General features: G+C 41.6%; 1 protein-coding gene across 2 annotated transcripts in view; it reads right to left on the bottom strand.

Annotated features, from left to right (window-relative positions):
* Positions 1-14,720, bottom strand: part of OSBP2 (oxysterol binding protein 2) — a 199,447-nt gene that overhangs the window by 143,048 nt on the left and 41,679 nt on the right. For both annotated transcript variants that reach the window (XM_047827712.1, XM_047827710.1), the window contains exon 2: positions 7,984-8,192. In XM_047827712.1, the coding sequence (XP_047683668.1) occupies positions 7,984-8,192 (209 nt within the window). The remainder of the gene's footprint in view (positions 1-7,983; positions 8,193-14,720) is intronic.

Raw genomic sequence — 14,720 nt, forward strand, 5'->3', positions numbered from 1 at the left:
AATGTATGAGGGTTCCTATCTTCTATATCCCTGCCAATGCTTACTTTCCATTGTTTTGTTGTTGGGTTTTTGTTTTTGTTTTGATAATAGCCATCCTAATAGGTGTGAAGTGGTATTTCGTGATTCAGATTTTCATTTTCTTTTCAACGTTTATTTATTTTTGGGACAGAGAGAGACAGAGCATGAACGGGGGAGGGGCAGAGAGAGAGGGAGACACAGAATCGGAAACAGGCTCCAGGCTCTGAGCCATCAGCCCAGAGCCTGACGCGGGGCTCGAACTCACAGACCGCGAGATCGTGACCTGGCTGAAGTCGGACGCTTAACCGACTGCGCCACCCAGGCGCCCCCAGATTTTCATTTTCTTAATGACTAACAATGTTGATTATCTTTTCATGTGTTTATTGGCCATTTGTGTCTTCTTTGAGGAAATGTCTATTCAAGTACTCTGACCACTAATATTCTGGATACTAGCCTCATCAAAAACATGTCTTGCAAATATTCTCTCCCATTCTGTGAGTTGTCTTTTCCCTTTCTTAATAAATGTCCTTAGATGCACAAAAGTTTTAAATTTTGATATAGTGTAATTTATGTATTTTTTTTTTTTTTTGTCTTTGGCTGCCTGTGCTTTTGGTGTTATATCTAAACAACCACTGCCAAACCCAAGGTCATGAAGATTTACTCCTTTTTCTTCCTTCGGGTATTATGGTTTTGGCCCTTATATTTAGGTCTTTGCTGCATTTGAGTTAAGTCTTTGTATATGGAGTGAGGTAGGAGTCTAACTTCATTCTTTTACATGTGGACATCCAGCCATCTCAGCACCTTTGTTGAAGAGACTATCCTTTCTCCATTGAATGACCTTGGTACCCTCGCTGAAAATCCATTGATCATAGATGTATAGTTTATTTCTAGACTCTTAATTTTATTTCATTCATCTGTATGTCTGTCCTTAGGTCAGTACCATACTGTTTTGATTTATAGTAAACTAGCTTTATAGTAAGTTTTGATGTTGAAAAGAGTTCTCTTAACTTTGTCTTCCTTTCCAAGATTGTTTTGACTACTTTGGGTTCCCTGGAATGTTTTTTTCTACCTCTAAGAAAAAAGGTCATTGTAATTTTGATATGGATTATACTGAATCTATACATTGCTTTGGGTTGTATTGTTGTCTTAGTAATATTAAGCCTTCCAATCCATGAACACAGATGTCTTTCCATTTATTTAGGTTTTCATTAATTTCTTTCAGTAATTTTTTTAATTTAAAAATTTTTTAAGTTTTCAGTGAAATTTCATATTCTTGGTTAAATTTACTCTTCAGAATTTATTTGTGATGATGCTTAAAGGAAATTGTTTTCTTAATCTCTTTTTTTTGGATTGTCCATTGTGGGTATATAGAAATATAAGTGATATTTGTTGATCTTGTGCCCTGCAGCTTTGCTGAATTTGTTTATTAGCTCTCATAGGGGTTTTTTGTGGATTCTTTGGCATTTTCTATATGTAGAATTGTATCATCTATGTGCCAATAGAAAGTTTTACTTCTTCCTTTCCAATTTTTCCTCTTGTTTTCTTTTCTTGTCTAGAACTTCAAGTACAATGTTGAATAGCCATGGTGAAAATGGGATCCTTGTCTTGTTCCTCATCTTAGGGGAAAACTTCAGTTTTTTACCATTGAATAGGAAGCCAGCTGTGGGTTTTTCATAAATGGCCTTCATCATATTTGCTGATGTTTTTATCAAGAAATGGTGTTAGATTTTGTCAAATCCCTTTTCTGCATCAATTGAGATGATCACATAAGTGAGGATTTTTTCCTTCAATCAGTGAAGTATACTATATTGATTGGTTTCTTATATTGAACTGCCCTTGTAATTCCTGGGATAAATCCCACATGGTCATGGTGTATAATCCTTTTGATATGCTGTTGGATTTTGTTTGCCAGTATTGTGTTGAGGAGTTGAGGGGTTGAGATGTTGAATCTATATTCATAAGGGATAATGGTCTATAGTTTTCCTTTCTTGTGATGCCTTTGTTTGGCTTTGGTATACGGGCAGACTCACAGAATAAGTTAGAAAGTGTTTCCCTCCCCTTAATTTTTTTGGAAGAGTTTGAGAAAGACTGGTATTAATTCTTCTTTAAATGTTTAGTAGAATTCATCAGTGAAACCATCTAGTCCTGGGCTTTTCTTTGTTGGGAGACTTTTGAGGACTGATTCAATCTCTTATTACAGAACTGCTAAGATTTTCTATTTCTTCTTTAGTTGGTTTAGTAACTTGTGTGTTTCTAGGAATTTGTCCATTTCATCTATGTAGTCTAATTTATTGGTGTACAATTGTTCATAGTATTGTTTTACAATCCCTTTTATTTCTGTAATGTCAGCAGTAATGTCCTCACTTTCATTTCTGATTTTAGTAATTTGAGTCTTCTCTCTTTTTTTCCTAGTCAGTCTAGTGGAAGGTTTGCCAACTTTGTTGATCACCTTAAAGAAGCAACTTTTAGTTTCATTGATTTTTTTTATTATTTTTCTATTCTCTATTTCATTTATCTCAACTCTGATATTTGTTGTTTCCTTCCTTCTACTAGTTTTGGGTTTAGTTTGGTCTTCCTTAAAATGTAAGATGTAAAGCTTGATTACTGATTTGAGATTTTCTGTCTTTTTAAATGTATATTTTATAGCTATAAATTTCCCTCTGAGTACTGCTTTTGCTGTATCCCATAAATTATGGCATGTTGTGTTTTCATTTTCATTCTTCTCAAAGTATTTTTTTTTTTTTTTTTTTTTTTTTTTTTTTTAAATTTTTTTTTCAACGTTTATTTTTATTTTTGGGACAGAGAGAGACAGAGCATGAACGGGGGAGGGGCAGAGAGAGAGGGAGACACAGAATCGGAAACAGGCTCCAGGCTCCGAGCCATCAGCCCAGAGCCCGACGCGGGGCTCGAACTCACGGAGCGCGAGATCGTGACCTGGCTGAAGTCGGAGGCTTAACCGACTGCGCCACCCAGGCGCCCCTCAAAGTATTTTTTTTTAATTTCCCTTGTGATTTCATCTTTGAATCAAGGGTTGTTCAAGAGTGTGTTATTTAATATCTACATATTTTTTAATTTTCTTCTGTAATTGATTTCTAGTTTAATTTCACTGTGGTTAGAAAAGATACTTTGTATGATTTCAATCTTCTTAAACTTACTGAGACTTGTTTTGTGGCCTAACATTTAGTGTATCATGGAGAACTTTCTACATGCACTTGAGAAGAGTATGTGTGTCCCACTGTTGTTGGGTGAGTGTTCTGTATATGTTTGTTAAGTCTAGTTGGTTTATAGCACTCAAGAGGTGTAAGTAATGCAGTGATATTATCAGATTCCCACCTTTTAACATGTCATTTTGCCTGCTGTTTGGGGAACTGACTGAAAGCAGGAAGACAGTGAGGAGGTTTTCAGACATTCAGGTAAGAGGGGATGGTGCCTGGACTGGGGTTGTGAGGGGTGGCAGAAAAGCTAGAGAGTAGGCTTCCTGATGGATGAGAGATAGTCCATAGCCTAGGAAGGGACAGATAGGCCTTGGGATGACCTGAAGGGGGTCCATCTGGAGCACTATCTATGCCCTTGACCCAGCTGGTAGCTATGAGCCAGAGTCAAGGAGAACCACACTAGGCTGTCTTCCCTTATTTGGGGTTACCTGAATCTGACCCCATGTGAAAAGTTGCAAACCACAACTCTTTAACATCAGCCTGAGAACTGTGGGAGAAAGATATTGCCTTGCAGAGATGCCACCACAAGAACTCTTTCTCAAGAAATAATCAGGTAACCCTAACCTTTTTATAAAAGCACAGTACCTTTTTGAAGTCTTCACCTTCACATGTGTTAGTTCATTTATGTTTCAAAACACCAAAAGGAGAGGAATCCTACCATTTCTGATTAACACATAGCAAGTGCTACCTTGAATTGTACCTGAATGTTTGCCCTATGTCCCTACCCAGGAGGCTAACCCCTTGGGAACACAAGACATGTGCTATGTCTCCAGCCCCTGACCATGCCTAAGGGGTATGAAACGAAGGAAGGTGAGCCTGAGGCAACTCCCTCAGGGGTCCCAACCCTCTTAGAGGAAGTCAGGCTTAGAAATTACTAGCACTTCCCAGCTGAGTTAACAAGTACTTCCACCCCAGGTGCAGAAGAAACTCTGTCCATTGGCTGTCCCAGGAAAATTGTTCCAGAATGATGAATCCAATAAATACTACCTGCTACGTTATTTTCAAAAGGTTCCTAGAATATGATTCAATTATTTTTTTTCTTTTTTTTTTAATACGAAGTTTATTCATCAAATTGGTTTCCATACAACACCCAGTGCTCATCCCAACAGGTGCCCTCCTCAATACCCATCACCCACTTTCCCCTCCCTCCCACCACCCATCAACCCTCAGTTTATTCTGTTTTTAAGAGTCTCTTATGGTTTGCCTCCCTCCCTCTGTAGCTTTCCCCCCTTTTCCCCTCCCCCATGGTCTTCCGTTAAGTTTCTCAGGATCCACATAAAAGTGAAAACATATGGTATCTGTCTTTCTCTGTATGACTTATTTCACTTAGCATCACACTCTCCAGTTCCATCCACGTTGCTACAAAGGGCCACATTTCATTCTTTCTCATTGCCAAGTAGTATTCCATTGTATATATAAACCACAACTTCATCCATTCATCAGTTGATGGACATTTAGGTTCTTTCCATAATTTGGCTATTGTTGAAAGTGCTGCTATAAACATTAGGGTACAAGTGCCCCTATGCATCAGCACTCTTGTATCCCTTGGGTAAATTCCTAGCAGTGCTATTGCTGGGTCATAGGGTAGGTCTATTTTTAATTTTTTGAGGAACCTCCACACTGTTTTCCAGAGCGGCTGCACCAGTTTGCATTCCCACCAACAGTGCAAGAGAGTTCCCATTTCTCCACATCCTCTCCAGCATCTATAGTCTCCTGATTTTTTCATTTTAGCCACTCTGACTGACATGAGGTGATATCTCAGTGTGGTTTTCATTTGTATTTCCCTGATGAGGAGTGACATTGAGCATCTTTTCATGTGCCTGTTAGCCATCTGGATGTCTTCTTTAGAGAAGTGTCTATTCATATCTTCTGCCCATTTCTTCACTGGATTATTTTTTTTTTAAGGTGTGGAGTTTGGTGAGTTCTTTATAGATTTTGGAAACTAGCCCTTTGTCCAATATGTCATTTGCATATATCTTTTCCCATTCCATCAATTGCCTTTTAGTTTTGCTCATTGTTTCCTTTGCAGTGCAGAAGCTTTTTATCTTCATGAGGTCCCAATAGTTCATTTCTGCTTTTAATTCCCTTGCCTTTGGGGATGTGTCAAGTAAGAAATTGCTGCGGCTGAGGTCAGAGAGGTTTTTTCCTGCTTTCTCCTTTATGGTTTTGATGGTTTCCTGTCTCACATTCAGGTCCTTCATCCATTTTTGTGAATGGTGTAAGAAAGTGGTCTAGTTTCATTCTTCTGCATGTTGCTGTCCAGTTATCCCAGCACCATTTGTTAAAGAGACTGTCTTTTTTCCATTGGATATTCTTTCCTGCTTTGTCAAAGATTAGTTGGCCATACTTTTGTGGGTCCAGTTCTGGAGTCTCTATTCTATTGCATTGGTCTATCTGTCTGTTTTTGTACCAATGCCATGCTGTCTTGATGATTACAGCTTTGTAGTAGAGGCTAAAGTCTGGGATTGTGATACCTCCTGCTTTGGTCTTCTTCTTCAATATTACTTTGGCTATTTGGGGTCTTTTGTGGTTCTGTACAAATTTTAGGATTGCTTGTTCTAGCTTCAAGAAGAATGCTGGTGCAATTTTGATTGGGATTGCATTGAATATGTAGATTGCTTTGGGTAGTGTTGACATTTTAACAATATTTATTCTTCCAATCCATGAGCATGGAATGTTTTTCCATTTCTTCGTATCTTCTTCAATTTCCTTCATAAGCTTTCTATAGTTTTCAGCATACAGATCCTTTACATCTTGGGTTAGATTTATTCCTAGGTATTTTATGATTCTTGGTGCAATTGTGAGTGGGATCAGTTTCTTTATTTGTCTTTCTGCTGCTTCATTATTACTGTATAAGAATGCAACTGATTTCTGTACATTAATTTTGTATCCTGCGACTTTGCTGAATTTATGAAACAATCATTTTAATTATTTCATTTTATTTTACTCACGAGAAGCTAGAAAGAGGAAACTCATTCTTCCATGACCATCAGTGCTCCTACACTTAGCCAATGGGTGTCTTGAGCCATGTCATCCACACCACCAGCCACACCACCCACCATGTCATCCACCACAGTGGCTTTCCATAGACCTCCAAACAGAAAGCACAGGTCCTACTGGGGGTCCCAGCACAGCCCATGCCTGAAATGGCTCCAAAACCCTCCTTCACTGAGAAATGGAGTGGTATCTTGGGGATCCTGTGTCAAAGTCAGCATCACTGTTGACACACCAGAGTCACATGAGTGATGATCCCAAGGAAAAATCACCGGGGGTAAGGGGGAATCCATGCTCCAAATATGTGAGACCAAAAGAGAAGGTCAGAATGATATTAAATGACCATCAATGTGCACTGAGAAGCTAGTGCTGGGGGAGACCCCAATACAATAGACCAGGTATGGGGCATGGTGACTGACATTACCAGTCCCTCTCATCCTGTTTTGTGCTAGAGCTCCTTCCATAGGACTCAATGTCTCCCCAACCAGCCTGTGAGATAATCCTGGAGTGGAGAGGCTGTGATTTGTTCTCACATGGAGCCCTGCCTTCCTAAAAGAACCCCACATAGGTCTGAGAAAGCAGACGCCATTTTGCTTTAACTTCAGAAGAGTTACAGCTTCCCACTATCTCCTCCCTGAGTGTGTGTGGACCTAGTTTTCACCCATCAGAAACATTTGCTATCACTCTGGGTGGACACGGCTATGGGAGGCAGACATTCTCACACACTGCTACAGTCATCTGATATTACAACCCCTATGGAAGTTAGCTTGACAATCTCTCAGAATTATAAAGGCACACTGCTATTAACCCAGCAACCCTACTTTCTAGAATGTATACTTCATTTATACTTTTACGAATGTGAAACAAAATGCAAGATTACTCATTGCAGTGCAGCATGTCATAGAAAAATAAACAACCTAAATGTTCATCAACAGGTTTTGGGTTAAATAAACTATGATATATCCATACAACAAAGTACTATACTGCTGTAAAAACAAGGAGGAAGCTTTTTATGTACTGATAGGGAAGAAATTCCAAGATATATTGCTAAGTGGAAAGAAAGGAAAGTGGAAGACTGCATTTATTTTAAAATAAGTACCAATTTTAATAAATATGTAAAAGACACAAGGTAGGTCTGGTTGCCTCTGGGAGGGATAATAGGGTGGTTGGCTGGGAACAAGAGTCAAGGGCAGGTGTCACTGCATGTGCTTTTGAAACTTCTGGTTTATGAATCACATAAAGACATGACATATTAAAAAAATAAATGCAGGTATTAAACAATTAAATGTCTTGCTCAGGATATCTGAGCTGGTCTACCACCTCAGCAAAGACAACAGCTCTGGCTAAATAGCTTTCAATCTCCATAATGGGCCTGGGAAAAAGTCTGGCCCACGGCACAGGTACATGATCCTGGACTCCCACCTCTGCTGCTGCTTCTGGATCTCACTCACTGCAGCATCTGAAGGTTCTGTTAAAATCTAGGAACCATACTTGCCCAAAGAAAGATACACACAGCCCTCCTCATCACAAATATTTCTATCCCAAGACCTGTCCACCCAACCTTGACCACCTAAGCATCTCATTGCTGAGGACACACAGAGTTGAATGGGAAGGGTAAACACATATCCCAACCTTCCAGGGTTGGTCTGGACTAGCCTGGGTCTCCTGGTCACCACCACCCCCCAAACACTTTCAAGTCCCACTCTCTCTGGATCCATGACACTGCATGTATACCCGCTCACCAAGTGCTCACTACCTGAGTGGCTGCTCATCATGCAGACAGCCTTGGCCTTGGCCAGCTCCAGGGCGGTGATCCACTGCTGCCGCTCTACCTCCGAGCTGGCCTTGAGGTGGTAGGTCCTTGCCCCACTGGTCAGCACGATACTGCAAGAGTCCTCCGTGTCAAAGTGCGCGGTGGACAGGTTGATGGTGCCACGACAGGTGTGGGCCATTTCACCCTGATTTCTGTAGGATGCAAGAGAAGGTATGGGGTGAGGCTCCCAAACTCAATACCTCTAGACTGCTCAAGGCAAATCCTCAGAACCTCAGACCCTTAGAACTGAGAGAGTCCCTGGAGTCAGAGCAGGGAGATAATGCCTGATGGGATTGACTGGTAGGGGCTTGGCTGAGGGGCGCTCAGTGGGGAGATAGCAAAGGGAGGAGGGCCCACATTAGTGCCAACTGCAGGGCATGCTGGCTGTGGGTTAAGCCCTTGCAGACATGAGGAAATGGAGAAGGGTGACTGTCTAGAGACCTGTGAGGCAGCACAGACCACTAACTCCAACCCAGCCTCCTTCCACTAAGTCTCAGAACCACAGAGCTGGAGCAGGATGGCAAATACCACTGAAACTGAGATTAGAGACCCAGAACCCCAGAGGGTGGATTTGGAGGCACACCCTGCCAGGAGTGACCTAGGAACAGAGATCCACAGAGCAAGGATGCCACCACACTCTTCTGGCCCCACAACAAATGGGAAGAAGGCAATGGCGGGACTAACACAGTGCTGCCTCATGACGGACATGACTTTATAACCTTTGCTGGTTATAAGATTATGGAGCTAATGGTACCAAAGTAAGGGGAAATGGAAGTGACTGAAGTGCAGGCCATTTCCAACTGTGACCAATGTCTAAAAACAGATCCAACCATCATGACTGGATCTACCTTAGTCCTTCACATAGTTAAAGGAAATTTGGAACCCTCACAACATACCAAATCTCTTTTCACAGAGAGTATTGGAAAAGGAAGAGCAATTGGTGGTCAGCATGTAACACAGCCAGTGGCAGAAGCTCATTTGGCAAATTCTGCTGCCCTTTGATGCTGGTTGTTCCTCATGTTATTTTCTTGATTCTTCTACCAGTTCTAAAGTCAAATGACTTGACACTCAACAAGACATTCAGCTTTTATGTGAACAGCTTATGCCTTTTCCAATTCCCTCCTGCTTTGGCTACATTCCTTAGAGAAGATGACATAGTTTATACTTGAGGAAAAGTCCCACTCCTAGGTGCTGACATGTTCTACTTGAAGAAAACTCCTTCTAATTAACAAAACTGGCAAAGATGAGCATACCTGTTGGAAGCCTGCCCTTTTTGATTCAAGGACTTTTTGGCTAGAGGCTGTTCAGGTGTTAAACAATACAGTAACTAACCAAAAAGGCCACTATGGCTCAGCTCAAAAAGAAGGCGGGGAGGTGGTGACCATTCTAGGCAGGGGGAACAGAAAGGGCAAAGAACATAAGGCAAGGTGAACTTTACAGGTTTCAAAAAAGAAGAAAAGTTTCCGTGTAGTAAGAGCATTGAGAACAACAGAGTGAATGAGAAAAAGGTGAAGCTAGAAAATTACATAGGGGCCAGATGCAATACCTTGTGGGTTATGTTAGGATTTAGACTTTTCTCAAAACTAAAACAGTGGGCCTCTTAGGCCTAATGTTAGGAAAGAAGCAGAGGTGGCCAAGAGTTACAGAAATTCCTATGGAAAACGGGGAATAGAAGTACCTGGTATGAGATGGGATATGGAAGCCAGGCCACTGTGTGGTATCAGAGTGGGCTGGAAGTTATCCAGTGGCTATTGTATTGGATTACAACCCATCAACTAAAATAAATACCCCTGAGTTCATGCTGATATAAGCAAATAGTTGAAGGGATAAATAAATGGGGGAGGACAGATCTTCTTTAATAAAAGTAGATGTGATCACAGATATAGAAACTCACTAAATGCAATGTAGGATTCTAGACTGGATTACAAGATAGAAAAAGACATTAGAGAAAAACTTGTGAAATATGAATAAAGCTGGAGGTTTAGTTAATAGTATAATATCATGTTAATTTTCTGGTTTTGATAATTGTACTTTGCTGAGATAAGATATTAACATTAGGGGAAGCTAGATGATGGATACTTGAACTTTTCTATAAGACTCCTCCTCCTCCTCTTCCGCCTCTTCCTCCTCCTCCTCCTCTTCCTCCTCCTCCTTTTCGTTCTCCTCCTCCTCTTCCTTCCTTCCTTCCTTCATTCTTCCTTCTTCTTTCTTTCTTCTTTCTTCTTCCTTCTCCTCCTCCTTCTCCTCCTCCCCTTTCTTCTTTGTAGATCACCAGTTTATTTTAAAAGTACACAACACAGGAATAGCCAGATGGAAGAGAGAAATAGGAAAAGAGTGTAGAGTTTCCACACTCTCTGAGCATGCCACTGTCCCCATATCTCCACATGTTCACCATGAAAACTCTGGAAACTCTCCAAACCACAGTATAAGTTATTTCAAAATTAAAAATAAAAATTTTAATGCTGCTATCACACTCTTCCCAGAGTCATAGCTGAAATGAAGTCTTGTGGCCAGAACCTGAACTCACTTGCTGTCAGGCTCAGTGACAGGGTGGGTGGGATATGTTCCCAATGTTACTGAAGAACAGAAGCCCTAAGTCCCTATTATAAGGCCTAGCTCTGGACTGGGCTCTCCAGAGTGAGGTGCAGGAACTTTGAAAATCACTAGAGGGTTGCCTGTGTGGCTCAGTCAGTTGAGCATCTGACTTTGGCTCAGGTCATGATCTTACAGTTTGTGAGTTCGAGCCCCACATTGGGCTCACTGATGTCAACATGGAGCCTTCTTCAGATCCTCTGTTCCCCTCTTTCTCCAACCTTCCCCAGTTTGCACTCTCTCTCAAAAATAAATAAACATTTAAACAAACAAACAAACAAACAAAACTTAAGATTTTTTGTAAGGTTTATTCATTTTTGAGAGACAGAGCATGAGCAGGGGAGGGGTGGAGAGAGAAGGAGACACAGATTCTGAAGCAGGCCCCAGGTTCTGAGCTGTCAGCACAGAGCCTGACCTGGGGCTCAAACCATCAGCCACAAGATCATGACTTGAGCCAAAGTCAGATGCTTAAAGAACTGAGCCAACCAGGTGCCCCTTAAGTAAAACATTTTTAAAAATCACTAGACAAAAAGTAAAGTTGTGGGTAAGGCTCAGGGAGGGAGAGAGAAACTCCCCACTCAAGACAAACTGGAAACCAAACTTTAAAATCAATGAAGAAAATCAATGCTAACAAAGAAGCTAACAAAGTCAAATGCTCAGCAGATGAATCACTTCAGACAAAATGGATGTATCAGAACAATATTTTAAAAATGAATGTAGGGGCGCCTGGGTGGCGCAGTCGGTTAAGTGTCCGACTTCAGCCAGGTCACGATCTTGCGGTCCGTGAGTTCGAGCCCCGCGTCAGGCTCTGGGCTGATGGCTCAGAGCCTGGAACCTGTTTCCGATTCTGTGTCTCCCTCTCTCTCTGCCCCTCCCCCGTTCATGCTCTGTCTCTCTCTGTCCCAAAAATAAATAAACGTTGAAAAAAAAAATTAAAAAAAAAAATAAAAATGAATGTAAATAGGTTTAATATTCTAAAGATGAAGGAATAATATCAATAAAAGAGAAATAATTTGTGAAACAAAGCTGGTAAAAATGAAACAAGAACAAGTAGACGTGAAAAAGTAACAGGGAATTTCAGAAAATGAAAATATAAGCAGATAAGCTTTACCAGTCACCCAGCATCCACATCTAAATTTAACCTTAACTCTTTGTAACTAGAGTTACTTTTCATTAAAAGATTTGAGGGGAGATTGATTTTTTGTTTTATTTTTCTGCATTATTGGAAGAAATTATGTAGCAACACATGGGAATTTAGGAATTAAAGGTCCATTAAAATCATCAAGGTCCAATATATTTACTTGTCTTGGAATTTAACTCTGTTCTTTTTTCTTTCATTTAGATGTTTTGTGGTCAATCCATTTTCCACTAGTAGCCAAAGTGATATTTTTTGCCCTGTTACTCAGTTTTTAAGATTTCAATGCCTTCAAAGTAAGTCACAAAAGGGTCCAAAATTCAGAGTCATATCATAAAATTCAGGTTGTTTTTTGGGAGTGGTGCACCTACCCATGTTGTATATAAGTTTTTGTTTCTCCCATTGTAAGTTCTGGCTGAGGTAACTTCTCCTATGAGAGTCAACCTTCCAGGGCCACCCAACAGTCCAGATGGTGGAAAGGTTAAAGTCCCACTCATGGCACACTGTGGACTTGGGTCTGCAAGCTGCAGTGGCAATTCCTATCCTACCCACCCTGGAAGGAGAGCTTTGGAGGTGTGCAACAACCCAGAACCATCTATTCTCATTGAGCCCTAGGCATATTTAGTGCCTCAAGACAAACCAGGCCATGTGATAGGGTTTGCCAGTTATATGAGAGCTCATATCCAGCACACATGATCAAGTATCTTCTGCCAGTTTTTAAAAGAATATGTTTTGTGGCATTACTTTACATTCAGTGAATGTTTTAAGTATTTAGAACAAGTAGAGACAAAATATGGAACACCTGCAGTAAACTTAACTGTAAGAGAGGCTACCATAACTAACATTCTTCTAAGTGAGGCACACTGACTCTCAACCAAATAATATTCAGCTGTTCTGATGGCCAGTGTCCTTGCCACAGATAAGAATATGACATCAGCTATCAGAACTTGGAAGCCCGTAATAGTTTATATAGAACTTCCTAAGCACTAACTAAGCTGTAATAATTAATGTAGCATTTTGGCTAGTGACTACCCACCTGTATTGGATATAAACCTTGTGTACCAGCTCAGAGACCCCTTACCACCTCCTTTATTATCTCTTGGCACCCCATGTGGCTTGGGACACTCCTCCATTTCTGAGCTTGGAAGGATGCTGAATCTCAGAGTGTGGGATCTGGCTTCTTGAGTGGCCATCAAGAGGCTAGATTTTTGCAATCCACTAGTTTAGAAAGGTTTTCACCTCACAGGCTGAACAATGACCAGTGGGAAGTGGGAAATAGATGGGAAGTAGTCAGATAAATACTCCTCATTCTTCCCTCAGTGGACCTCTCCAAAGTATGCTTTATGCTTGAAAACCTTTTGGAGAAGTCCATGAGCCCAGAGAACGAGTAGCTCCTATGACCCTTGCAGTCTGCTGTGAGGTCATAGCCAACCTATTAAAGTATTGCATCACTTTGTATCTTTCCCTTACCTTTACCTTTTTGCCTCCACATCACCAATGTTTGTCTCGCTGAGTGTCCAACCTGTCAGCAGGAGGGACTGACACAACCTTCATGGTATAACCCAGTCTTTGGGAAGAATAAGACATCCATCAACTAGATCAAACAGCTTTCACTTGGTGGGGCAGGGGGAGGGGAGACTGAGCAATTTGTCCTTACTGGAATCCATGTGTTTTCTGGTAATAGGGTTGCCTCCAGCAGCCCTATAGTCCATAGTTATCAAATCCTCATATGCCTGCCTAGATTCTCATAGGACACAGCCTCAGATTAAGTCACCCACTTCAACTAAGGAAGTGAACCAATAACTCCTGATTGGAGTTCGCCTATCTTACTGTGAACCCTGCTGCCACTCGGGAGCAGCCAACCTGACAGAAGAATGGAATGGCCTAGTGAAGGCTCAGCTGGGGCACCTACTGAGGAGATGTCTATGGGCTTGAGCATCAATCCCCCAGGATGAAGTATATGCCCTGAACTGACAACTGATATCTGGATGACCTGTATAATTACAGAAGATGGGTCCAGGAGTGGCCCTGTTCACTGTTACACATAGTGACCCCTAGCAGAGTCTATGCTTCTCATCAGCTGGGCTAAGCTGGGTTAGAGGTTCTGCTTCCAGGGAAAGGGGAAACACAACACAATAAGGCTTCCATTAAATCGGAAGCTGATGCTACCCCCTGGCCACTTTCTGCTCCTCCTGACAGTGACCAACAGACCAAGAAGGGAGTGACAATACTACTGAGTCGCTAATACCAACTTCCATGAAGATTTAGGTTAGTGGTACATATGGGGATGGGAGAGGAATGTCTTGAATAGAGCTGAAGGGATTCCCCCAGAGACTCTCTTAATACTTTTATGTCTGGTAATGGTTATTAATGGGCAAGGCAACAAGGAACTCAAACCCCTCAGGACAAATGTCACAGACCAGCCAAAGTGCTAGCAGAGAATGAAGAGGATCTAGAATGGGTGGGGGGGAGGAATATGATGAATATCAATTACAGCATTGGGACCAGACATAGCAGCAGCAAATGAACTTGTTTCATAGCCTTCTTACTTCAGTTTTCCGGGCAACCTCAGTTAGCCACCAGGAAGGGGACTCTGTCATTGATTGGACTTGCACCTCCAAGGAAGGGGTAAAGATGTCTTCATTCTCTCAAGAGAATGGATGTCCCCACATCGTAGTAGGAAAGCTGACACCATGGGAGGGCACAAGAGGACCTGAGTAGCGCAAGGTGTGAAGCATATTGGACACAAACCTTGTGCACCTTCTCAGATTCCCTCGACCACCTCCTTCTCTGTCTCTCTCGGTCGGTACCTCAGCCTTGCCCAATTGTCCTTCCGCTTCTGGACTTTCATGAAATGCCACAGTGGGAGACAGGAGGTGGAAGCAAAGGGGGCAGATAAATTCCACCTCCATTCTTTCTTCTGCAGACTTCTCAGAGGTGTGTTTTCTCCTTG

This window comes from Prionailurus viverrinus, chromosome D3 (assembly GCF_022837055.1).
Source record: "Prionailurus viverrinus isolate Anna chromosome D3, UM_Priviv_1.0, whole genome shotgun sequence".
Lineage (NCBI taxonomy): Eukaryota > Metazoa > Chordata > Mammalia > Carnivora > Felidae > Prionailurus > Prionailurus viverrinus.